This window comes from Nomascus leucogenys, chromosome 9 (genome assembly GCF_006542625.1).
Source record: "Nomascus leucogenys isolate Asia chromosome 9, Asia_NLE_v1, whole genome shotgun sequence".
In the NCBI taxonomy this organism is placed as follows: domain Eukaryota; kingdom Metazoa; phylum Chordata; class Mammalia; order Primates; family Hylobatidae; genus Nomascus; species Nomascus leucogenys.
In genome coordinates this window covers 61,700,408-61,725,986 of record NC_044389.1, presented here as the reverse complement: position 1 = coordinate 61,725,986, position 25,579 = coordinate 61,700,408, and the positions used below count along the sequence as shown (strand labels likewise).

The 25,579-nt window shown below is 34.9% G+C and overlaps 1 protein-coding gene across 2 annotated transcripts in view; it reads right to left on the bottom strand.

Annotated features, from left to right (window-relative positions):
• The window catches only part of BMP2K (BMP2 inducible kinase), a 143,853-nt gene that overhangs the window by 8,751 nt on the left and 109,523 nt on the right, over positions 1-25,579 (bottom strand). The window contains exon 15 of one of the 2 annotated variants that reach the window (XM_030819041.1): positions 22,877-22,987. The exons of the other annotated variant lie outside the window; for it this stretch is intronic. Coding sequence (XP_030674901.1) covers positions 22,877-22,987 — 111 coding nt within the window. The remainder of the gene's footprint in view (positions 1-22,876; positions 22,988-25,579) is intronic. 2 annotated transcript variants of the gene reach the window in all.

The window sequence follows — 25,579 nt, the reverse complement described above, 5'->3', positions numbered from 1 at the left end:
GTAATGCCTGTTAACCTTTAAAACCAACTATGCAAAAGTACTTTGGGGAAATGCTGCTATACAACTTAATCTTGAAATTTTCCATTTCTAGTTGTGTTCCTGAAGGTTTTCTGGAACATTTAACATAGGACAGATAATTCATCTTGGAGAGTGTCACTTGGAAGTGAATTTAAATTCACCTTCTTTTTAAAATTATTACATTGCACTCCCTAGTCTTCTTAAAATTTACTGTTTTCATTATCCAACTGGCTACCATTACTTTTCAGAAGACATCTGTCACTTTATACTTCTCATTCTGTTGGCCCTTTGTCAGTGTATCAAAGTTGTATTAATAGAAATACAGATTTATAATTGTCAGTGTGGGTATAAATCTGTGAGTTTTTAACTTACTATTTTTAATGCATCTTTTCAGGTATCAACATAGTCCATTATTTATTCTGATAGAAATATGATAAAATATTGCATATATAACTGTTCACTATTTAGCAATAGAATATTTAGGTTGTTTCTCGTTTTTCGGCATTTTAGATACAACCATGATTCATGCACTTTTTCCTTCAGGGAGTAAAAAGGAAACCCTCCTTTTTTAGTATCAATTTCACTTTATTTATATACTATGATTCCCTCCTCATGGGTAATTAACACAGCTAATAAAGCTAACCCAATAATAATCCTGACAAGGTCACCACTATTCCACTCTTTCTTTATACACAAAATGGGATAACACGATTTATATCATAGAGCTGTTGTGAAGAAAGGACTTAAAACGGTGCCTGACACATAATAAGCACTCTACCATCATCATGTCCTGGGAACGGCCAAATTCAATTATTTTATCCATCATACCCAACAAGCTTCTAGTAACTTTTCTGGGCCCAATGGTTGCAGGTGAATATAAATGAGGGAGAAGTGTGGGGAGAAGCAAGTCTATGGCTAATTCAAGAGGAGCTGAGATCCACTTCAGAATTGACCAGAAGTAAGTAGACCAACAAATAAGGGTACATTTTAGACCACACAGCATAAGGGTACATTTTAGATCCTGGAAATTGTATTTTTGATTTTTAGACAGCTATATTTGAGAACACAGTATAAGAAATGGAAACACACTTTCAAAAAGAGCAAGAAAAGACACAATCATCTATACCACCTTTGTGGTTTCAGATTACATCTGCAAATAGTACCAGCAAATGGGGAAATTTTCTGTTGGTGTAGATAGACTGGTTTTACTTATTTTGCCCCCCTACATAAAACTAAAATAACAATCAAAAATATTTATCCAAATTCCTGTTTTCTCCCATATTCTTGCAACCCACACTGACATTGTTTAAATATTTCACTCTACACTTTTACTGCTGTTATAAACTTATAAAAAGTAAAGAGCAGTAATGAGGCTCTCTGAAAGCATACTAAGAGAAACCATTAATCCTCTTATCTCTCCGGTACCTCCTGCTGAGGAAAAGTTAGGTTACAGGCTGCAAGTTACCACAATCCAAGGTAAGTTTCTGCAGTAGCAGTGATCTACTTAATCATCTATTCATTATGAAACCATAGAGGAGCTGGGAAAGAAAGATGAATTACACAAAAACAAAAAGTATTTCAGTATATTCTAAGGCTTTCAGTCCTATTCCATAGACATAAAAGACTGTCAGAATAAGTATTTTAAGTTATAAATACGATGTACAGCACTTTAGAATGTGACCTCTAGCTAAGAATGCCATAAACATTTGTACTCCATTTGTTTGCCTAAACATATTCCTATAATTAAAAAAAAAAATTTCAGATATTCCCACTATTTGTGTCTGGGGCCAGATTCCCACCAGTTGTTAGATTAAATAATACACATTTGATTTACTATGAAATTTAATCAGGATTATTTCACTGCTAAAGTTAATTTCCCAAAAGTATAAGCCTAAATATGTTGCTTTAAAATTCAATCTATCCTAAATCCTAATAATCCCCATATTTACTGAGATCTGCATTATTAACATAAAAATAGCTGTTCAAGTAGGTGGGAGATGGGTATAATATTTAGAATAAGCACTAACAATATGTATTTACAGCATTAAAAACTGTAGATGGTGCACAGAATCATAACTCATTTACATTATTTTAGTATACTGTGAAATTTCATATATTCACCCATTGTTTTTATTTTTGGCTCTAAGTAATGTATTTCTTTTTTTTCTTTAAATACGGTAGAATGATATTTTGATGGTTTCTAGTCAAGGTATTCTTTATTTCTGTTTTTGTGCTTTGGAACTACGAACTAAAAATTTTAGCTTTTTTATTATCTTAGGAAGTTGCATGTTAATTACTGACACTAAGCAAGTGTACTAATTATGCAGTGATTTCGTAAATAAATGCCGTGCAAAAATCTATATGATCAACCAATATCTGTAAAAAAAACTTAACGAAAGGGTTAATCAATTGAGAGCTGTTATTTCAAATGCTGTTCCCCAACTAAGAATGAACCAATAGATCATTAGTCAAAACATAACACTAAGTAGATTTTTAGCGAAAAAAAAATCAAAATAGGAATACATTAATATATTCCACATATTTATACAAAAATATAGAATCAAATTTTCTTTAGGTAGCTTTGGTACAGAGTTACTAAGAATGTTTTTCCTACTTTCAAACCAAGAACCAAATTTTCAAAGATTCATTATTGTAGATAGAATTACAACTATCTTATTTTCAGAGCCTAGTTAAAATAATAAAATCATAAACTTTCACAATATATAATAATTATGCTCTTATTAATTGAGCCATAATTAATAATTACGCCATTTCAAGTAGAAGTTAAATGAAGGTATACATCTACTTAATAGAAGAACTTGGAACAGAATACAAGTCTCAACATCAAATGCAGTGCTCTTTCAATTCTTTACTTCTGTTGAATTCTACTATCTGAAAGTGAGAGCAAATCCTCATCTTTTGAGGTTGAATCTGATTGCTGGAAACTGCCAAAATTCATTCAGAGCTAAATTCTGAGAATAAGGTGAGTGACTAAGACAATGCAGATCCGGGTAATTTATTAAGAACCGCAATGATAGGTTATAAAGTTTTAAATTCTCTTGTGTGGCTTGTAAACAGTCTCTCAGGGAAATTACAAGTATTGCAAAAAATGTTTGAGCAATGAAGTACCACCGAAATAAGTGTCAAGAGGACACGAATGGTACTTGAATCAGAAATGAATCAGAGGGAATAGGAACTAATACCCTGAAGCACAGTGCCAAGGGTTTTTCATATATTACCTCTTATCTCCCTACTATTAGGCCCCCACAACATTTTAGGGCAAAAAATGTTCTGTAAGGTTTACTATGATATTTCTTAGAACTTTTTTCTCTTCAATCTTATTAACCACATTTTCAGAAACTTTCCTTGTTTTCCATGTTAGTTCACTGTCATGACTTCCTATCATTTCAAAGACATGTATTGTTAACACTCAAAACTCAGTCCTTGGCTTTCTCTTATCTCTTTGCACTTTTTCCTTTTGGTGGCCTTCATACTCTTTCATAACTCCAATTATATCTTGAAAGCATAAGAAGGGATTTTGAGAGATTTAGTCCAACCTCTTTTTATACATAAGAAATTTGAGACCTGCCCAAATTTAAGGCTATATATCAAAGCCATAATGACTTCTCTGCTGACACTGCTTAAAACTCTCATCTGTAAATTCTACAACTAAACTACCAGTAGAATATTATCACCAGCAAAAATTCAACATAGTTTATCACCAACACACTACAAAATACAAACACGGACTTGTCTTGCATTTATTTTGTATCATCATTAAAAAACCATGCCCAAAAAATAAAAGTCACAAGCAGGATGAAGACTCTTTTGTTGAACCTGTATGACAAGTACCCTGTATTAAAAGTTTTTTTCAATATTCTGTAGGGTTAAGTTCTAGAAATACTATAAAGCTTTATCAACAAACAAAAGAATACTCAACTTTACAAAATCCATGAGAGATAAACATTCAAATAAGCCTGAGTTTTCTCATCTAGAAAATAGAGACAATAACAGAACTTACCTGATAGGGATGATGTTAATATAATTCATTTTATTTAGTGAATGTTCACTAAATATTGGGTGGGGTGTGTGTTAGATTACTAATGTGTATTTTGATAATGAATTCATTCAGCAAGGTATTGTATGGGACACAAAGATGAATAAGACAATACCTGACTTCAAGAAGCTTACTTACTTAAAAAGTTGTGAAATAATTATGTACATTTATGCATTCAGAAACATGCTCATCTGACTCTAGTGATCTGGAAAATGAGTGACCAAGGTAATAACAATCGGATAATTTTGAAAAACAAGCTTATATTCACCAAATAAACACAAGAACATGAATTTGCCCACTCTGTGCTTATGAGTCTTCATAAAAGGCTATTTTTAGGCCTTTTATGAAGGTGTTAAAATTTGATAATGAATTCATTCAGCAAGGTATTGTATGGCATACAATACAATACAATACCTTGGTGTGAAAATTTCAGACATCATAGCCTTGCACAGTCCAAACGAGGATTCTAAACTCAAAAGTTAAAATTTGTAGTCAACATTTCTTAGGCTACATTTTCATATATTTGTTATAGCATTTTTAAAACAAATACTTCATAAAAAGAATGAGATCCTAGTTAATGCCACGCCACACTATTTTTAAAAAATATTGCAATATATTATTAAATAAATAAACCTGAATAAACTATACCAAAAAATTCAATATATTTAGAAAATACCCAATATGAAGAGAGAAGCATGTTTGCATCATACTATGCATATTACCACTCTTCTAGAGTCAGGTTTCCTTTTAGAGGGCAGTTGTTCTTTTAGTGATAAAACAGGTGGTACATTTTTAATCATATAAGAAGCTTCCAGTGTCAAGGAAATTTTGTTTTGATGTTCTTTTCTTACCTATCAGATTATAGAAGATAAATGGCTTGAAACTTCTACTGTAATTACATGCCTTCTGTTGTCTCATCATTGAGGGTGTAAGGGAGGGGCTATAAGACTTTAAAGGTCACTTGGAATTGGCAGCATACTGCCTGCCATCATCTCCCAGCAATTTACCATGTTAGTCACAAGGATTAGTGGATTAGGAGGTTTTATCAAAATCTGTACTGCTTCTCAGAAGGCCAAGTGACAGGGTTTGAGTATAAGAAGAGAATCCTAATAGTTGTGAACAGTATTTCCCAGCTGATGAAAAATGCCATAAAACTGACATTGCCATTATGTTCTCATATTAAAATAAATTTTTCTTTAAAATAGGTTAATGCTTTGTTTTGCTATTTACAGAATAGGGTTTAGAATGAGACAAAGCCAGATTCCTACTCATAAACTATGTAAGCTTAAGCAAGTCAGTGAACCTTTCTGAGCCTCATTTTCTACTCTATGTATACAGTGGAATTCAATATATCACAACTATTATTGCTAACATCCTGAAGTTCTTCAAGAATCATACACTAGAATCTAAAATAAACAATACGCCTCATTGTAGCTTATAAAATGGCCCAGCATTTGGACTGACAATCTGTAAATGTTATGTTCCAACAAATATTTGCTGTATGTAATGTAATGTTTCCCAATCCTAAACTCAATTTAACTTCCTATTAGATAATAAAGTCCATGAGGTGGGTCTAGGGTCTTTGGGAGCATTGAGGAAGTTCACCAAACCTAATTAAAAATTAAATGCAATATAAGAAATCTAAAACTTCAGTGACCTAATTAATATGGCCTACATGTCACTAAAACTCTTCAAATACAATTTTAGAATTTCATGAAAACTACGTTTTAGAAGTTGTAGGTGTTTATTAAAATTGGGTGGTCCACACTACATTATATAATTCACAGAGCCACCTATCCTATGTTGGTATGCAAACTAACTGTAAAACAGTGCCCTGGAGCGAAGAAAGGGAATGTGGGTTTCAGGAAAGGGAATGAATACCATGCTTTGAATATGATTTTTATGAGTATACTGTAGTGAACACTGGTAGTTAATCCCTTAGTGAAAATAGGAATGGCACCATTTTAAACAGATACTGGTAGTGGAAATCCTCACAAATAGGTTCTACATTTTAAAGGTTTCATTCAGCAGTTAAGAGAAAACTAGCATAATAGTCACTCATTTAATCCTTTCAATTATCTTATCAAGTAGCCAGTATTATCTCCAATTTAAGATAAATTTTACAAGAAGTTTGGGCTGGGCAATGGCTCTTGCCTGTAATCCCAGCACTTTGGGAGGCTGAGGTGAGAGGCTTTCTTGAGGCCAGGAATTAGAGACAAGCCTAGGCAACATAGTAAGACCTAGTCTCTATAAAAAAAAATAAAATAAAATAAAAAAAATAAAGTAGCTCAGAATGGTGGTGCACACCTGTAGTCCCAGCTACTTGAGAGGCTGAGGGAGGAGGAATGCTTGAGCCCAAGAGGTCCAGGCTGTAGTAAACCTATGATCATGCCACTGCACTCCAGCCAGGGTAACAGAGCAAGACTCTTATCTCAAAAAAGGAAAACAAGTTTGCCAATACTCAATATCAAATGGTTAATCTGTGATAGAACTAAGATTTTTAACTCAGGGTTTTATAATTCCAAAGTCAATGGTCTTTCTGATAAACCACACTACTAACATCAGTTTTGTAACCTTCCATAAAAGACAAATATAATTCATGATAATTAAAATATCAACTTGTGGAATAAAACATAACATTTGCATACAGCAAACAGATTATTAATACAATTATTTGATTTTTGCATAAATGGATCATTATAAATTTAACTTTCTCAGAAATCAATGTTTAAAATTAAGAAGAGAAAAAACTAGACTTGATTCATTTTAAGACATAGTCTACCAAAATGTTATATTCAGCTAATCTTTCTAAAAGTCTGGAAATGATATCATAAACTAATAATATCATATTATTATAATATAATATATAATATCATAAATGATATCATAAACAAATAAATCAGAAAGATCTTTCTTTGTGGCCAAAGTAAGGTAGGCCAGCTGACTGAACCAGACTGTGAATACATGGATTATCCTTAATTTCCTATCACAAACCTATTTACAGCTATTCCCAGTCTCAAGGAGAAAAATTTTTATGTCTTGTTAGACTCTTATTTTTCCATCTGTGCTACTGACTTTATCTCTCCAGAATATTGTTTATTCCTTCTCCTTCCTTCACTTTCAATCTTTCTATATACAGTTGAGCCTTGAACAATGAGGGGATTAGAGGTATCCACCTCCGACACAGTCAAAAATCCATGTGTAACTTTTAACTCCTCAAAAACTTAACTGCTAATAGTCTACTGTTAACCAGAAGCCTTGCTGATAACATAGTCAACTAATACATATTTTGAATGTTATATTATACACTATATTCTTAAAGAGAAAACAAAATGTCAATAATAAGATATATTTACTACTAATTAAGTGAAAGTAGATCATCATAAAGGTCCTCATCCTCATCGTCTTCACATTGAGTAGGCTGAGGAGCAAAGAAGAGGGGTTGTTCTTGCTGTCTTAGGGATAGCAGAGGCGAAAGAAAATCAGTGTATAAAGGAATCCACACAGTTCAAACCTGTGTTGTTCAAGGGTCAACTGTATATATCAACACTCACTCTTACATCATATAATTTTCTTGTCTTGCCCATATAAAATCTAAATTCTTCCCTTAATCCTTACCTACCTACCTTTCTCTGTTCTCAGTACAGCTGGACTCTTCGAAAGAATAACCCGTTGCTAATATCTCAACTTCTTCAACTCTCATTCACTTCTCAAATCCACTGCAATCAGGATTCCAACTGTATTATTCTTGCCAAGATAAAATAATTACTAAATGCTAAATCTAATGGACTATTTCCAGTCGCGCTAACCCTGTAACCCTGTGGACATTTCAAAAGATATGCTCAATCCTTTGGCGAAAAAAAAAAAATTTCTTTCTTCAGCTCTCCTGTACTTCCCCTGTCTCTATGGTCCTTCTTTCTCTATCCCTTTTCTTACCTCCTTTGTCTTGCCTCTTCACTGTTAGAATTAACCTGAATTTTCTTCTTCTCATCCCTCTTCTAGACTTTTCCAACTGGCATGAACTACCACTTTCTTGATGGTAAACCCAATGGCCAAGATTTCTGTCTTGGATGTCTTCCTTTGTGTCTAAATGCCTACTAAAAAGATTCTAATGCCCCTACAGACAACTCAAACTCAACCTATGTGAATGTGAACTCTTTTCTTGACCTACCCTATATTCTCCCTTTCCAGAAAAGAACTTCATCAATTTTGCCAAACAAAAATCTGCTAATCATTTTAGATTCCTCTCTTTCCTTCAAGGTCCCCTGCTCCCTCCCATATGGTTCCTAAATCCTATATATTCTGCCCCTCTAATCTCTCTCAGGCTATATTCTGCCCCTCTAATCTCTCTCAGGCTGTCACTTCAAGCATGGAGTCCTTTGCAATAGACTTATTTTAAGAGAAGGGGTCTCACTATGTTGCCCAGGCTGGACTGCAGTGGCTATTCATAGGCATGATCCCACTACTGATCAGCACAGGAGTTTTGACCTGCTCTAATTCCAACCTGAGCCAGTTCACCCTTCCTTAGGCAACCTGGTGGTCCCCCTTGCTTCCAGGAGGTCAAAATATTGAGGTCCAACTTAGTGCAGACACAGGATCAGCATAGCGCATTGCAGTCCAGAACTACTGGGCTCAAGCATTCCTCCCGCCTAAGCCTCCTGAGTAGCTGGGACTACAAGCACATGCCACTGCACCAGCTGCAATAATCTTTTAATCACTACTTCTCAAACTTGAAGTAGTGGAGCAATAGGTTTATTTCTTATTTGTGTTAATAATTCCCAATTCACATTGTCCAGGTGATTCAATACATATAAAGTTATTTCTCACTTGCTTTCAATTTCTGTAGTCATTTTGTTGCAGACCACACTTTGAAGGGCAATGGTCTTTTTTTTTTTTTTTTTTTTTTTTGAGATGGAGTCTCGCTGTTGCCCAATGGAAGGACTTTAAACAGGAAAGGAATATGATTAGATATACAGTCTGGAAAGATTACAGTCTTTCCAGTGTAATCTTTCCAGACTGTATATTTAATCATATTCCTTTCCTGTTTTAAAGTCCTTCCATTTCTGCCTATTACCTCCACTGTCTCCATATCATGATAGCCCCTGCCAACCTCTCCAGTTTAATTCAATATATCATAACTATTATTGCTAACATCCTGAAGTTCTTCAAGAATCATACACTAGAATCTAAAATAAACAATACACCTCATTGTAGCTTATAAAATGGCCCAGCATTTGGACTGACAATCTGTAAATGTTATGTTCCAACAAATATTTGCTGTATGTAATGTAATGTTTCCCAATCCTAAACTCAATTTAACTTCCTATTAGATAATAAAGCCCACGGGGTGGGTCTAGGGTCTTTGGGAGCGTTGAGGAAGTTCACCAAACCTAATACTGCAATCTTCAAATACCTGCAATTCTCTGAACATACTGAATTGTCTTAGAACTTTGCTCACAACTGTTCTCTCTGCTCTGAATGCCCTCTTCATTCCTATAAGTTCACATGCATTCATTTCTCAGGGCTTACCATAAGTAACACCTTTCTCATGAAGCTTTCCTTATTTCCCAATCCCAACTCGACCAGAATAAAGCAACTCTATCCTTTGTGCACCAACAGAATAATTTATCTATTGTAGCATTTGCATCTTAATTGCATGTAGTTTTCATGACTCTTTCAACCTAACCAATCTTGAAGTACTTGAGAGGCAGGGGCTGTAATCTTTATAATAATCCCTTTAGACTTTCAGATAAAACTCTATCTAGTAATAGAAATAGCTCCTGAATTAACTTCTGAGACTATGCCCATATTAATCAAGGCTGGGAAATTAGAAGGTAGAATAAATAAGAGGCACCAATGCAAATATAAATTAAAACAAATTATCTGTACATGGTAGGCTACTTAGCGCTATAAAAAATGCTATGAAAACACAGAAGTAGCAAGAAAAACGATCAAAAGGTTTTACATACACTATGCTTAACAGGTATAAATATTAGACCTACAAGGAAAATGAAGTAAATGGTTCAAAATTCAAATAGTTGTGCCAATATAATGATGAGATTGTGTTTTTCCTATATTATTCAAAGTTTTATGATATAATTTTTCATTATAAATTTTTAATTCAATTATAGCACAGACACACTTGTACATTGCTACATAATCTTCACTTCCATCATTTTAAAAACAGCATTAAATTTTAATTACTAAATAAGCCATAATTTAGTATTTCACCTAATATTGGATATTTAGGGTGCTTTAAATTTTGATTCTACAACTAATGTTGTACTGAACATTTTTATAGCTGCACTTTTCCCCAAGATGTTATATTATTTTCTTAAGCTAAGTTCCCAGAAATAAGGCTTAAAAAAAAATCAAAAAACATTTTCTTAAGCTGCTCTCAAAAAAAAGTTTTACCAATTTATGCCATCAGCAATATCTTATGCTAATTTTACTCCATATTTTAAGCATTTTATATATATATATATATAAAATCATACTAAATTCTATTTACTTACCAGCTCCATTGTACATTTTCCCCCAAGCAATCTATTTCAACAGAGGAAACTATCAAAACTCTAAGATTAAGCTTCTCAAGTAAATGAGCATTTTTTGAAAACTTCCAGTGTGAGCATAAATCAGTATATTCATTCTGTAGGCCCATCTAGCAATAAATCCATTCTGTAAACGTACATGCTCTTGGCCATTAGTCCTCCTCTAGGAATAATGTCATGTGCCAAATGTTCATGTGTAAGGATGTTCAATAAAGAATTATTTAAAATATTGCAAACTCTTCTTGATGGATTTGCAAAAGCAGCAGCAAAGAAATATTGTGATAAAAAACAGTTTAAATATTAAAAATTTAACAACTTCTAGAAATTCCCATCAAATTAAAAAGATAAATCATTTGTAAAAATCAAGTAGACCTATTAGTCTGATAGTTGAGATCTCACTGCACTGCATTCACCATATATAATAATCATGACAAAATCTAACATTTCCTGGAAAACTATGTGCCAGGCACTTTTTGTGCTTCACAAATATTTTTCTTATTAATCACTAAAAACCCTGAGTCACATGTTATGGAATATTACCCCCATTTTATAGATGAGGAAACTGATACACACAGCAAGTAGGTGATTTGCCTGGGTCAAACGCTATCAATAGACTTTGAACTGAACCCAGATAATTTTAACTTCAAGAATTGACTCATATAATTTTTAAATATAAGTACAATTAAATGTTATTTCTGATCCCTATTTTTTCAATACACATGCTTTGAATATTTTATCATAATATAGGCATTTGTATAAAAACTGCCAAAATTTGACGGTTTGATCATTGGCTCACCAAGCCCAATATTCCATCTCTGGCAGTGACAGTAGGATTATTAGTTGTGAGAAAAATGAATGTCATTTATAATATTGGCTGTAAAAAAGTTAGGTTATAGATTCATAAAGGTAAGGAAAGAAAATTAAAAGCACCCTATGTTTCAATTAATTAAACACTGTATTTGGACTTGGCAGGATGGCTCACGCCTGTAATCCCAGCATTGTGAGGCCAAAGCAGGATTGCTTGAACCCGGAAATTCAAGATCAGCCTACTCAACACAGCAAGACCTTGTCTCTACTAAAAGTTAAAAAATTAGCTGGGCGAGGTAGCTTGTGCTTGCGGTCCAGGCTACTTAGGAGGCTAAGGTGGGAGGACTGCTTGAGCTCAGGAGTTCAAGGTTGCAGTGAACTGTGATCATGCCACTGCACTTCAGCCTGGGCAAAAAAGCAAGATGCTGTTTCAAAAACAACAACAAAAACTGTGTTCATATAAAAATTTGAGTACAATTGGCAATGATATTATAGTCCTTTTGCTCCATAAAATTTTCTGATGATTTTTCGTTAACAATAGATATGAGCTAAATTCCCATCTATATCCCAACTTCCATTAATAAATCTATAGATCCATCTTCTTATTTTTTCCCAAGTCTCACTTTCAACTTTTATTTCATTACCTCTTTTTTTTTTAAGTGACAGTTCTTTTATTTCTTCTAGTATCATTTACTTCAAGGGAATCCTCAATGTCAAGTATTTTTAAAAAATTTATTCTAAACCCTCTGGGATTTCAACCTTTAATCAAAAACACTTTTTGAAATCTGTGAGAAATTAGAAAAATTATAAACTATGTGGCAAATTCAGCATATCAAAATGTGTGAAATGCAGCTAAACTGTGTTTGAAGAGAAATCTGTACCTTAAACCCTATGCTTTAAAAAGATCAGTGTAAAATTAAATACAGGTGTACGCTTTTGTATTGTGCCAGACTTCACTGTATTTCCAAGACTGACTTTTTGAAAAAACTAAAACTCTGTAGCAAGCCTATGTTGAACAAGTCTATCACTGCCATTTTTTTAAGAGCATGTGATTACTTTGTGTCTCTACGTCACATTCTGGTAATTCTTACAATATTTAAAACTTTTTCATTATTATTATATCTGTTATGGTGATCCGTGATCAGTGATCTTTGATGTTACTACTGTAATTGTTTTGGGCTCCACAAACTGAGCCCATATAAGACAGCAAACTTAACTAATAAATGTTTATATGTGTTCTGACTGGTCTACTGACCAGCCGTTCCGCATCTCTCTCCCTTTTCTTGAGTCTCCCTATTCCCTGAGACACAACAATATTGAAATTAGGCCAATTAATAAACCCACAATGGCCTCTAAGTGTTCAGGTGAAAGGAAGAGATGCATCTGTCACTTGAAATCAAGAGTTAGAAATGACAAAGCTTAGAGAGGAAAACATGCTGAAAGCTGAGATAGGCCAAAAGCTAGGCCTCTTGCACCAGTTAGCCGAGTGAAAACAAAGGAAAAATTCTTGAAGGAAATTAAAAGTGATACTCCAGTGATCAGTGATGAACAATAACAAAGCAAAACAACCTTACCGCTGATATGGAGAAAATTTTAATGGTCTGGACAGAAGATCAAACCAACCACTGCATGCCCTTAAGCCAAAGCCTTAATCCAGAGCAAGGCTCTAACTCTCTTCAATCCTATGAAGGCTGAGTGAAGTGAGAAACCTGCAGAAGAAAAATCTGAAGCTAGCAGAGGTTGGATCATGAGCTGTAAGGAAAGAAGCCATCTCCAGAACATATAAGTACAGGTAACGCAGGAAGTGTAATAAGTTATCCAGAAGATTTCACTAAGATCACTGATGAAGGTGGCTACACTAAACAACAGATTTTCAATACAGACAAAACAGCCTTCTATTGGAAGATGCCATGTAGGACTTTTAGAGCTAAAGTCAGTCAATGTCTGGCTTCAAAGATTCAAAGGACAGAATGACTCTTGTTAGGAGCTAATGCAATTGGTGACTTTAAGTTGAAACTAATGCTTACTTGACATTCCAAAACTCCTAGACCCTTAAGAACTATGCTAAAACTACTCTGTTTGTGCTCTATAAATAAAATAACAAAGCCTGGATGACATCACATCTGTTTCCAGCATAGTTTACTGATTATTTGAAACCCACTCTTGAAATCTACTGCTCAGAAAAGAAGACTCCTTTCAAAATATTCCTGCTCATTGACAATGCACCTGTCACCCAAGAGCTCTGATGGAGAAGTACAAGAAGATTACTGTTGTTTTCATGCCTGCTAAAATAACATCCAATTTGCAGCCCATGGATCAAGGAGTAATTGTGTCTTTCAAGTCTTATTAGCTGGGCGTGGTGGCTCACACCTATAATCCCAGCTACTCTGGAGGTTGAGGTGAGAGGGCTGCTTGAGGCCAGGAGTTCAAGATGAACCTGGGCAACATAGTGAGACCCGAACTCTAAGGAAAACTTTAAAGAATTTCGCAGGTGTTGTAGTGCATGCCTATAGTCCCAGCTACATGGGAGACTGAGGCGGGAGGATTACTGGAGCCCAGGAGTTCGAGGCCACAGTGAGTTATGATCATGCCACTGCATTCCAGCCTGGAAGACAAAACAGGACCCATTTTTAAAAGTCTTATTATTTAAGAAATACATTTCATAAGCTTATAACTGTTACAGACAGTGAATTTTCTCATGAATCTGTGCAAAGTAAACTGAAAACCTCAAAAGAATTCACCATTCTAGATTTCATTAAAATCATTCGTGATTCACGAGAACAGGTCAAAATATCAACATTAATAGGACTCTGGAAGTTGACTCCAACCCTCATGGATGATTTTGAAGGGTTTAAGATTTTAGTGAAGGAAGTAACTGCAGATGTCATGGAAAGAGCAAGAGAACTAGAAACGGAACCTGAAAATGTGACTGAATTGTTGCAGTCTCATAATCAAACTGGAACAGATGAGGAGTTGCTTATGCTTGAGCAAAGAAGTAGTTTCTTGAGATGGAATCTGTTCCTGGTGAAGATGCTGTGAACATTGCTGAAATGACTCAAGGAATTTAGAATATTACATAAACATAATTCATAAAGCAATGGTATGGTTTGAGGGAATTAACTCCAATTTTGGAAGAAGTTCTACTGTGGATTAAAAAGTTATATCAAACAGCATTGCATGTACAGAGAAGTCTTTCATGAAAGGAAGTGTCCATTGATTTTGCAAACTGAATCATTGTCTTATTTTAAGAAATTACCATAGCCACCCCTTCTTTCAGCAACCACCACCCTAATCCGTTAGCAGCCTTCAATACTGAGGCAAGACCTGCCACCAGCAAAAAGATTACAACCAGCTGAAGGTTCAGATGATTGTTAGCATTTTTTATCAGTAAGTTATTTTTAATATGGTATATACATTCTTTTAGATATAATATTATTGCATACTTAACAGACTACAGTATAGTGTAAATGTAACTTTTATATGCACTGGGAAACAAAAAAATGTGTGCGCCTCTCTTTACTGCAAAATATTCACTTTTTGTAGTGGTCTGGAATGGAACCTGCAGTATCTCCAAAGTATGCCTGTATTTAAATCTTGCTTAAGAAGCTAGAGAAACAGTAGCAAATTATTCTTGAAATAGGTAGAAGAAAACATAAAAATTTTAGCATATGTCAATAAATAAAGGGCAGATAAAGTCGAAAGTTGGTTCTTTAAAGAGATTAATACCCTAGCAAGTTTGATAAAAAGGGGAAAACACAAAGTACTACTATTAGGTATAAAAAAAGGAATATCAGAATAGATCCTCCACATTTTGAAATGATGATACTGGAACATTATTAAAAACTTCATGTCAATAAAACCCAGTATCTCAGATGAAATGTACAAATATCTTTAAAAATATAAATTTCAGGATTGACTTGGCGATGCGAGCTCTTTTTTGGTTCCATATGAACTTTAAAGTAGTTTTTTCCAATTCTGTGAAGAAAGTCATTGGTAGCTTGATGGGGATGGCATTGAATCTATAAATTACCTTGGGCAGTATGGCCATTTTCACGATATTGATTCTTCCAACCCATGAGCATGGAATGTTCTTCCATTTGTTTGTATCCTCTTTTATTTCATTGAGCAGTGGTTTGTAGTTCTCCTTGAAGAGGTCCTTCACATCCCTTGTAAGTTGGATTCCTAGGTATTTTATTCTCTTTGAAGCAATAGTGAATGGGAGTTCACTCATGATTTGGCTCTCTGTTTGTCTGTGATTGGTGTACAAGAATGCTTGTGATTTTTGTACATTGATTTTGTATCCTGAGACTTTGCTGAAGTTGCTAATCAGCTTAAGGAGATTTTGGGCTGAGACAATGGGGTTTTCTAGATATACAATCATGTCATCTGCAAGCAGGGACAATTTGACTTCCTCTTTTCCTAATTGAATGCCCTTTATTTCCTTCTCCTGCCTGATTGCCCTGGCCAGAACTTCCAGCACTATGTTGAATAGGAGTGGTGAGAGAGGGCATCCCTGTCTTGTGCCAGTTTTCAAAGGGAATGCTTCCAGTTTTTGCCCATTCAGTATGATATTGGCTGTGGGTTTGTCATAGATAGCTCTTATTATTTTGAGATACATCCCATCAATACCTAATTTATTGAGAGTTTTTAGCATGAAGGGTTGTTGAATTTTGTCAAAGGCCTTTTCTGCATCTATTGAGATAATCATATGGTTTTTGTCTTTGGTTCTGTTTATATGCTGGATTACATTTATTGATTTGCGTATGTTGAACCAGCCTTGCATCCCAGGGATGAAGCCCACTTGATCATGGTGTATAAGCTTTTTGATGTGCTGCTGGATTCGGTTTGCCAGTATTTTATTGAGGATTTTTGGATCAATGTTCAGCCCGCATCGCCAAGTCAATCCTAAGCCAAAAGAACAAAGCTGGAGGCATCAGGCTACCTGACTTCAAACTATACTACAAGGCTACAGTAACCAAAACAGCAGGGTACTGGTACCACAACAGAGACATAGATCAATGGAACAGAACAAAGCCCTCAGAAATGATGCCGCATAGCTACAACTATTTGATCTTTGACAAACCTGACAAAAACAAGAAATGGGGAAAGGATTCCCTATTTAATAAATGGTGCTGGGAAAACTGGCTAGCCATATGTAGAAAGCTGAAACTGGATCCCTTCCTTACACCTTATACAAAAATTAATTCAGGATGGATTAAAGACTTACATGTTAGACCTAAAACCATTAAAATCCTACAAGAAAACCTAGGCAATACCATTCAGGACACAGGCGTGGGCAAGGACTTCATGCCTAAAACACCAAAAGCAATGGCAACAAAAGCCACAACTGACAAATGGGATCTCATTAAACTAAAGAGCTTCTGCACAGCAAAAGAAACTACCATCAGAGTGAACAGGCAACCTACAGAATGGGAGAAAATTTTTGCAACCTACTCATCTGACAAAGGGCTAATATCCAGAATCTACAATGAACTCAAACAAATTTACAAGAAAAGAACAAACAATCCCATCAAAAAGTGGGCAAAGGACATGAACAGACACTTCTCAAAAGAAGACATTTATGCAACCAAAAAACACATGAAGAAATGCTCATCATCACTGGCCATCAGAGAAATGCAAATCAAAACCACAATGAGATACCATCTCACACCAGTTAGAATGGCCATCATTAAAAAATCAGGAAACAACAGGTGCTGGAGAGGATGTGGAGAAATAGGAACACTTTTACACTGTTGCTGGGACTGTAAACTAGTTCAACCATTGTGGAAGTCAGTGTGGCGATTCCTCAGGGATCTAGAACTGGAAATACCATTTGACCCAGCCATCCCATTACTGGGTATATACCCAAAGGACTATAAATCATGCTGCTATAAAGACACATGCACACGTATGTTTATTGCGGCACTATTCACAATAGCAAAGAGTTGGAACCAACCCAAATGTCCAACAACAATAGACTGGATTAAGAAAATGTGGCACATATACACCATGGAATACTATGCAGCCATAAAAAATGATGAGTTCATGTCCTTTGTAGGGACATGGATGAAACTGGAAAACATAATTCTCAGTAAACTATCGCAAGGACAAAAAACCAAACACCACATGTTCTCACTCATAGGTGGGAATTGAACAATGAGAACTCATGGACACAGGAAGGGGAACATCACACTCCGGGGACTGTTGTGGAGTTGGGGGAGGGGGGAGGGACAGCATTAGGAGATATACCTAATGCTAAATGATGAGTTAATGGGTGCAGGAAATCAACATGGCACATGGATACATATGTAACAAACCTGCACATTGTGCACATGTACCCTAAAACCTAAAGTATAATAATAAAAATTAAAAAAATAAAAAATAATAAAAAAATATAAATTTCAAAATTTACAATGTAAGGAAACTGAACATCTAAACGGCCCTATAACTATTAAGATAGTAAATACGTAATTAAAAACCTTTTCACAAAGGTAACTTGAAACCCAGTTTGCTTCACAGGTGAATTCTAAATATTTAGGAAAAAAATATACATCATACACTAACTCTTACAGAAAGTAGAAGTAACATTTCCCAACTCATTTTACGAGACCAACATAACTCTGAAACAAAAGCCTGACAAAGAGATTACAAGGAAAGAAAACCAAAGTTCAATATCCTTCATGAATAAAAAATCCTTTTAAAGACTGAAAACAGCAATATTTTTTATAAAAGAAATCATGGTCAACTAGGGTTTTTCCAAGAAATTCAGTGTCGGTTTGGCATTTCCCACTAGTCTCATCCTTCCCCACTTCTCCATCACATTTTAGACTCAGTAATCTGTATCAAACTAAAGGATTTCTCAAGCCTGGGAAACACTGTATCTAATAAGCAAACTTCTTTACATCCTTCAGGTCTCAGTTTAAGGCTACCTTCTCTGGGAAGAAAATAATTTACAATAATTTGCTGAAACTCTTAGAGTGAAAGATAAAAGAGAAGAAAAGGTGTGGCAAAATGTGCAAAACCAAAGTATCCTCAGACAAATTAAAATATGCTGCATCCAATAATACGTTATTTGCAATCAGAAATAATGTCTGTAATATAAAGCCAAGGAAATTTCTAAGATGAAAATATAAAAGACGAAGGGCTAGAAAACAAGGAGAACAAAATTTAAATTAGAGGTTCAATCCAAAAGGCACAATATCCTAGTAAGAGGACTGATTTTAAAAGAAGAAAGTCCAGAAAGAGGAAGAAAGAAAATTACCAAAGCATATAAAGCAAGAAAATACAAGTTTCCAGGCTGAATAAGGCCCACTAGGTCCCCAGCACAATGAATAAAAGGTACAACATCTTGAATATTCAGAACAAGTTAATACAGATGCTAAAAATGTCCATGGTGGGGTGAGAAAGGAGGAAGAGGAGGAGGAGCAGAAATAAGAAAAAGAGGAAGAAGAAGAAACCCACCACAGTTCACACATAAAGGATCAGAAAAGAGAATAATATCAGATTTCTCAACAGAAATATGAGAAGCTAAAATACTATGAAGGAGTGCCTCTTAAAACTCACAGGGAAAATTATATCTAACCTAAAATTATTTGCTCTGCCAAATTATCAATCAGGTATCAGTTTAGGGAAAATACAAACTTTTAGGCAGCAAAGTTTATTTTGTATTTATTTTTGTAGAGACAAGGTCTCACTATGTCACCCAGACTGGTCTTAAACTCTTGGCCTCAAGCAAGCAATCCTCCCACCTCAGCCTCCCAAAATGCTGGGATGACAGGCATGAGCCACCCCACCCAGCCTAGGCAGCAAAGCTTAAAACTTCCTCTCATGCATATTTTCTCAAGCAACAACTAGAAGAGTTGCTTTACTAACAAACCAAGAAAAAGGATGAGAAGAGATCCAGGAATTTCCATAAAGATTGGTGGGAAAAATACTAGAATTCTAAGTGTGTGGCAGCTCCAGAAAGCAACCAGTTCTGATTGCAGAGCTCCATGAGAGATGTAATGAAGAATGAAAATGATAGCCATCTTAAACTGGGAGAAAATTTACACTTCTAAATGAAGATTAATCAATGATAGGGTACATAAAAAACTAAGCAAACAAAAAACATAGTGATTATAAACACAGTAATTAACTCCAGGAAAAACAAAGACAGGAAATGTGATCATGGGATAATAAACCTCAGTGGTGACAAATATTTACATATTAAAAAAATGTAGACACTGAACACTGATTCAACCAAAAACTGTGTCAAAAACATGCTGGATGTAAGGACAGGACGTTTGTGTGTGTGTGTGTGTGTGTGTGTGTGTGTGTGTATGCATGATTGTGTATGTGTGAGGCGGACAAACTGTAAAATATCTAAATCAAAAAAAAAATCTCATTTTCCATAATAGAAAGTCCATAGCTATTGTTTTAAAAAGTGCAGAAGTAAGAAATAGCAAAATTAGCATGATATATTAAAATGCCAGAAGTGAAAAATTACCTCTAAGGAGTTTAAGTAGGAAAAGGGGACTGGGAGGAACAGGAAGGGAAGTGATTTTTTTTTTTTTTCATTTCAAATCTTGTTAAATCTGACTTTTTAAACTATATACATACTTTAATAAAGTTTCAATTTACAAATTACTTTGCAAGATTATGAAAAACTGCAGGAAAAAAGTATATACTAATCTATTACAGTATCAAAGTTGAGATTAAAAGTTTTCACAGAAACTTTTTCTTTTAAAATAAAAAGAGCACAATTCCTAATAAAACCAGTGTAAGGAACACTAGATTCAGGACAGTGGTTCTTAAATGAACATTAGCATTAGACTTAAAACTTAACTAAGTTCTTACAAGCATTCTGCTGCATAAATTCATTTTATTCTCAAGTAGCATTCTCTATATGGTTTACTAAAAATTAAATTCTGTTTAGTAATTATCAACTCTCAAATTCAAATAAGATGGCTTATCACATACACTTATCATTCTGTATTGTATATATACACATACACCTGGGAGTAGTTTTTTGCCATTCTTGAGTCCTAGTCCTAGAAATCTCCAGATGCTTTTTCAGTCTCACAATGCTAGTAGAGTGTATTTTCACTGGATAGAACTCCTTTTTCCAACTTCTTCCTAAAGCTTACAGGGAGGTTAATTTTTGTTTCACTAGGTTTAATTATTTTGCTATTAAAGAAAAATGAATGTCCCCAAATACTTTTTTACCTAAAAATTATACATGACAAAGTATTTCAAAGCTTTATAATAAGTAGCAATATATTTAGATGTTTTAACTTAATTATATATTTTAGATCTGACATATATCAAATTAACAGTGCTAATATTGCACAGTGATCACTTTTTCTTCTTTCTCAGGAGATGCATTTCTCCTATGACCATACTCTCCTTTATTCCAGTCTATATACTTAATTTTTCATAACCAAACCAGTCCAATATTTATGTTCACACTGTTTAAAAAGATTTCTTTAAAGGTAGCATTTATATTAATGGGCTTTTTTTTTTTCTTTTCTTGAGACAGAGTCTCACCCTATCGCCCAGGTTGGAGTGCAGTGGTGCGATCTCAGCTCACTGCAAATTCCACCTCCCGGGTTCACGCCATTCTCCTGCCTCAGCCTCCCGAGTAGCTGGGACTACAGGCACCCGCCACCACGCCTGGCTAATTTTTTGTATTTTTAGTAGAGATGGGGTTTCACCATGTTAGCCAGGATGGTCTTGATCTCCTGACCTCGTGATCCACCTGCCTCAGCCTCCCAAAGTGCTGGGATTACAGGAGTGAGCCACCGTGCCTGGCCCATTAATGGGCATTTTTTTAAGGCCACTGTCCTAAATCTAAGGAATATGAATTTTTATAGATAGTCATGATTTTTTCCGTACATTCAATGAACAGTATTAGGTACCTACTGGGCTGTACACTGGGCAGGATTCAAAGACAGACAGTTCATATTTCCCACCCTCAATAAGCTTAAAATCTAATATAAATACCCGTAGTAAACAGTTAAACAAAATAGCAGCAATCAAGCTCAAACCTGTGAACATGTTGCGAAGTACAAAATCTTTAGGCCAACCTCAAAATAAGGGTGTCCAGAGAAAAGACCAATCACTGAAGCTTACTTCAGTTCTCCTAACTCTACTATTCATTTCCCCAGGGTTCTTTCAGATGCTATTAAACGGCAGAGAAGTAGTTGTATAGGTCCATGCAAACCTGAAAAGGATAATGCAATTCCTAACAGAGGATGTAAAAGAGCTAGTACTGAAACTGCTTTCTGCCACACAGAGATCAGTATCTCAAGGCACTGAATACTATGTTCTTGAGAACTTACAATGACTATTTTGAGTTATTATAATTTTAGAAAGTCATAATTCCATTACCCAGGGTATTGGGGGTATAAGGGAACAAATTTATGCAGAATAAGTAAACAGACACAGTAAGCTACGTTCCCCAGTTAATTATGTCATTTATGAAAAAGAAAACTTGAAAGCAGCAAACAGAAAATAGCAAGAATAGGAACTGTTTTTAATAAATGTCAAAGAGAAAAATATGGAGTATGAAAGCAATGAAAAAGCTATCCTGTATATTCCAGATAACCAAACAAGTCTGAATGTTGAAAAGTTGTTCAATGTACTCGGCAGAAATCCTAAACACTCAATTCTTCTTTTGGCTTTACATTTGTAAGTTTTTCTTTTGTTGTTAATCCTGTAGCTTTCAAGTGGTGTTACACATGTAACTTGCCTGAGTGAGAAACAAAAGGAACAGAACTGAAGAACATGGCTGACAGTTACCATGAATATATTGAACTTTTACCTTCTAATAAAGCATAATTTCTTCTAACATATTTCCCTTTGCCAAGATTAAAACTCTTTTTTTCCACTATAACCATACATACATGAGAATTCATTTATGCCAATGCACGACCCTATTCCATCCTAGTATCTTCCAAGTGTTAATTGGGTAATTTGAAATTATTACTGAAAATTTTTAACAGTGAAAAACATCAATATTTAAATTCTGGATTGAAATCAGAAAAGGGATATAAGAAGAAAAGAGTAGCTAAAACAAAGTGATTGTGACAAATAGAAAATTATTAATACTTTTAAAATGCATCTACAAGACAGCATGTACAAACTAGGAAAATATCAAATTTTTAAGCAAAAGCTAAGTATAAAAATATCTTTAAATATTTTTTCAATAGTATCCAATAATAAAGATGAAAAGAAGCAGTTATGTTTCTATTGTATAAATCAGCATTTTTCTATGTTGGCAAAGATACAACTAAATAATAACTCAATGCAAAGAACATCATTAAGAAGAGTAGGATGGCTAAAGGTTAAAATATTTTCTACTTTCTGTAGCTAACATCAGAGTCTTACTTCCACTTTATAAGATTTTGCTGTTGTTCTTGTGTGTTTTATTTGTGACAGTGATGATGTTACATATGTAACTTGCCTGAATGAGAAATGAAAGGAACAGAACCAAAAGGATCTTCTGGAGGATGGTTATGTGGAGCAGAAAGTGAGTCTACATTCTTATCTGAGGATGCTCTCTCCTCGAGCCTATCTGCAAAAATAAGATGAAACGAAATAAAAAATGAAATGAAATAAAAATGATCTTTAAATTAAAAAGTGATATACAATATAAATAAAAGTGAAAATTAAAGCACCAGCCTTTTTGAAAAATATCAGGTTCAGAATCTATCATTGTAAGTATCAGGGAGTAGTCCTGAATTTAATACTTATTTGTTGCTGCAAAAGCAAGTTTAACAATATAATCCATGATAGGTTTCACTAAATACAATTAACCTAATAATAAACTTAGTCTGATTCATTTAAATACTACTTGTCCTCAACTTTTGGGCCTGAACTCAAACCCAGCTAAATAAACAGAGACATATTTGACAGACAGTCTCCAAAAATAAATTTAGAAAAAATCTTGCAAATGGTCATTCATCCATAAAGTAGGTAAATCTTACTTCTCAATATAAATAAAAAGTAATTCACTATATTTTACTTTTTTGTTCATTTTTTATACTACTTTGTATTATCAAACCATTCTCTCTCTCTCACACACACACAAACACACATCCCCCCACATACACTCACAAAAACTTACGTAAAATTGATTGATTCATCCAACAAGTAAATTTGAGTATCTACTATGTGCCAATGTGCCAGGCACTATTCTAGGCAACTGGCATGTAATGTCAAACAAAACAAAGACCCCTGCCCTTATGCAGTTTATATGCTGGTGTGGAAAAAACAAATAATAGGCAATAGGCATAAGAAGAAATGTATATGGTGTATTAAAAGCTATAGAGAAAAATGTAGTGCAGGGAAACAGGAATTGAGGGAGTGAGTAGAGGTTTTAGTAATAGAGTGATTCTAATAGTCACTAGGTAAGAAAAGACTTGAAGGAGGCAAGGGAGTGAATACCTAGGAAAGAACAATCAGGTAGAGAAAGAGCTGGAGCGAAGACTCCAAGGCAAGGGGCCCGGTGTGTTTTGAGTTGATATATCCTGACTCCCTAGTAATGATTATCTTTTCCTTGCTCTTAAACTCTCCATATAGGTCAGGGATGGGGGCTCACACCTATAATCCCAGCTCTCTGGGAGACCAAGGCAGGAGGATTTCTTGAAACCAGCCTGAGCAACACAGTGAGATAATTTTTTTCATCAAGCATGTAATAAAATTTGAATCTCTCCCGATCTTTACAGAATGTTAACTTCACAATATTCTATAACAGTCAATAACACATTACTTTAAGAATGCAAAAATACTACTAAAAATTGTGGCTGCAGTGAGGCAAAACTGTACCACTGCATTCCAGCCTGGATGACAGAGAGACCCTGTCCCTAAAACCAACAAAAAAACTCTCCACATAGTAGACACATACTAGTTGAGAACTTCCTGATTTTTGTAGGATGTCTCTCTAGCCTCTGATTCTTGTCAATCAAAATTCTATTTGAGACTCATTCTACCTCCTTTCCAGATATTTCAAGCATTTCTACCAGCAGACCTTTGGTCCATAGCCATTTGAAAAAAATCCAAATCATGTTTAGACTGACCTATATTCCAATAATTCCATGGTAAGCCGTACTGGTTTCAACTGAGTTCTAAGGGACTGCAGTATAGGGGAGGCGGAACCCAAGTAGAATTGGAATTCCCTAAAAATGACTTTTAATTTTGGAATGAAGCAAAAAGCCCCAAGTTCAAGCAGCATCTCTTCTAACAGTGCTTTTTACATTTAATGTACATTTCAGTTACCTGGGGATTTGTTAAAATGTAGACTCTGATGGGATGAGTTTGGGAAGGATCCTGACATTCCGCACTTCAACTAGCCCCCAAGTGATACTGATACTGCTGTCCAAGAAGTACATTCTTGAATAAACAAGGCCCTAGAGTCTGTAATATTCTAAATATAATTACTCCTATGGGCAACTAATTCTTTCAAAACCTTTATGACAATGGGACAATTACCAGCTCTTACAGCTAAGATGAACTCTGCAATATCTACATGAAACTTTGGATTGTTTAAATTTTTACTTAAAATTTTGTTGAAAAACTTTAAACATTTTGTTGAGGCACTAATATTGAGTTACTAAATACATCTGACAATTGTTTTATGAACAAACAAAACTTCCTAAACTTAAGTACTACTTTTCAAATCCAACACTGCATTGGTTAACAATGAAAATTTATTTTGGGGCCGGGCGCGGTGGCTCACGCTTGTAATCCCAGCACTTTGGGAGGCCGAGGCGGGTGGATCACGAGGTCAGGAGATCGAGACCACAGTGAAACCCCGTCTCTACTAAAAATACAAAAAAATTAGCCGGGCGTGGTGGCGGGTGCCTGTAGTCCCAGCTACTCGGAGAGGCTGAGGCAGGAGAATGGCGTGAACCCGGGAGGCGGAGCTTGCAGTGAGCCGAGATTGCGCCACTGCACTCCAGCCTGGGCGACAGACCGAGACTCCGTCTCAAAAAAAAAAAAAAAAAAAAAAAAAGAAAATTTATTTTGGGTATTATTTTTCAAGCTATTAACTGTATACTTAATGCAGGAAATCAGTAACAAATGCTCATTTTACTAAAAACTTTTTATTATTTTGTTGTCAAAACACCCATTAAAGAGAAGCTAGTCCCATAACATCTTTCTGCAA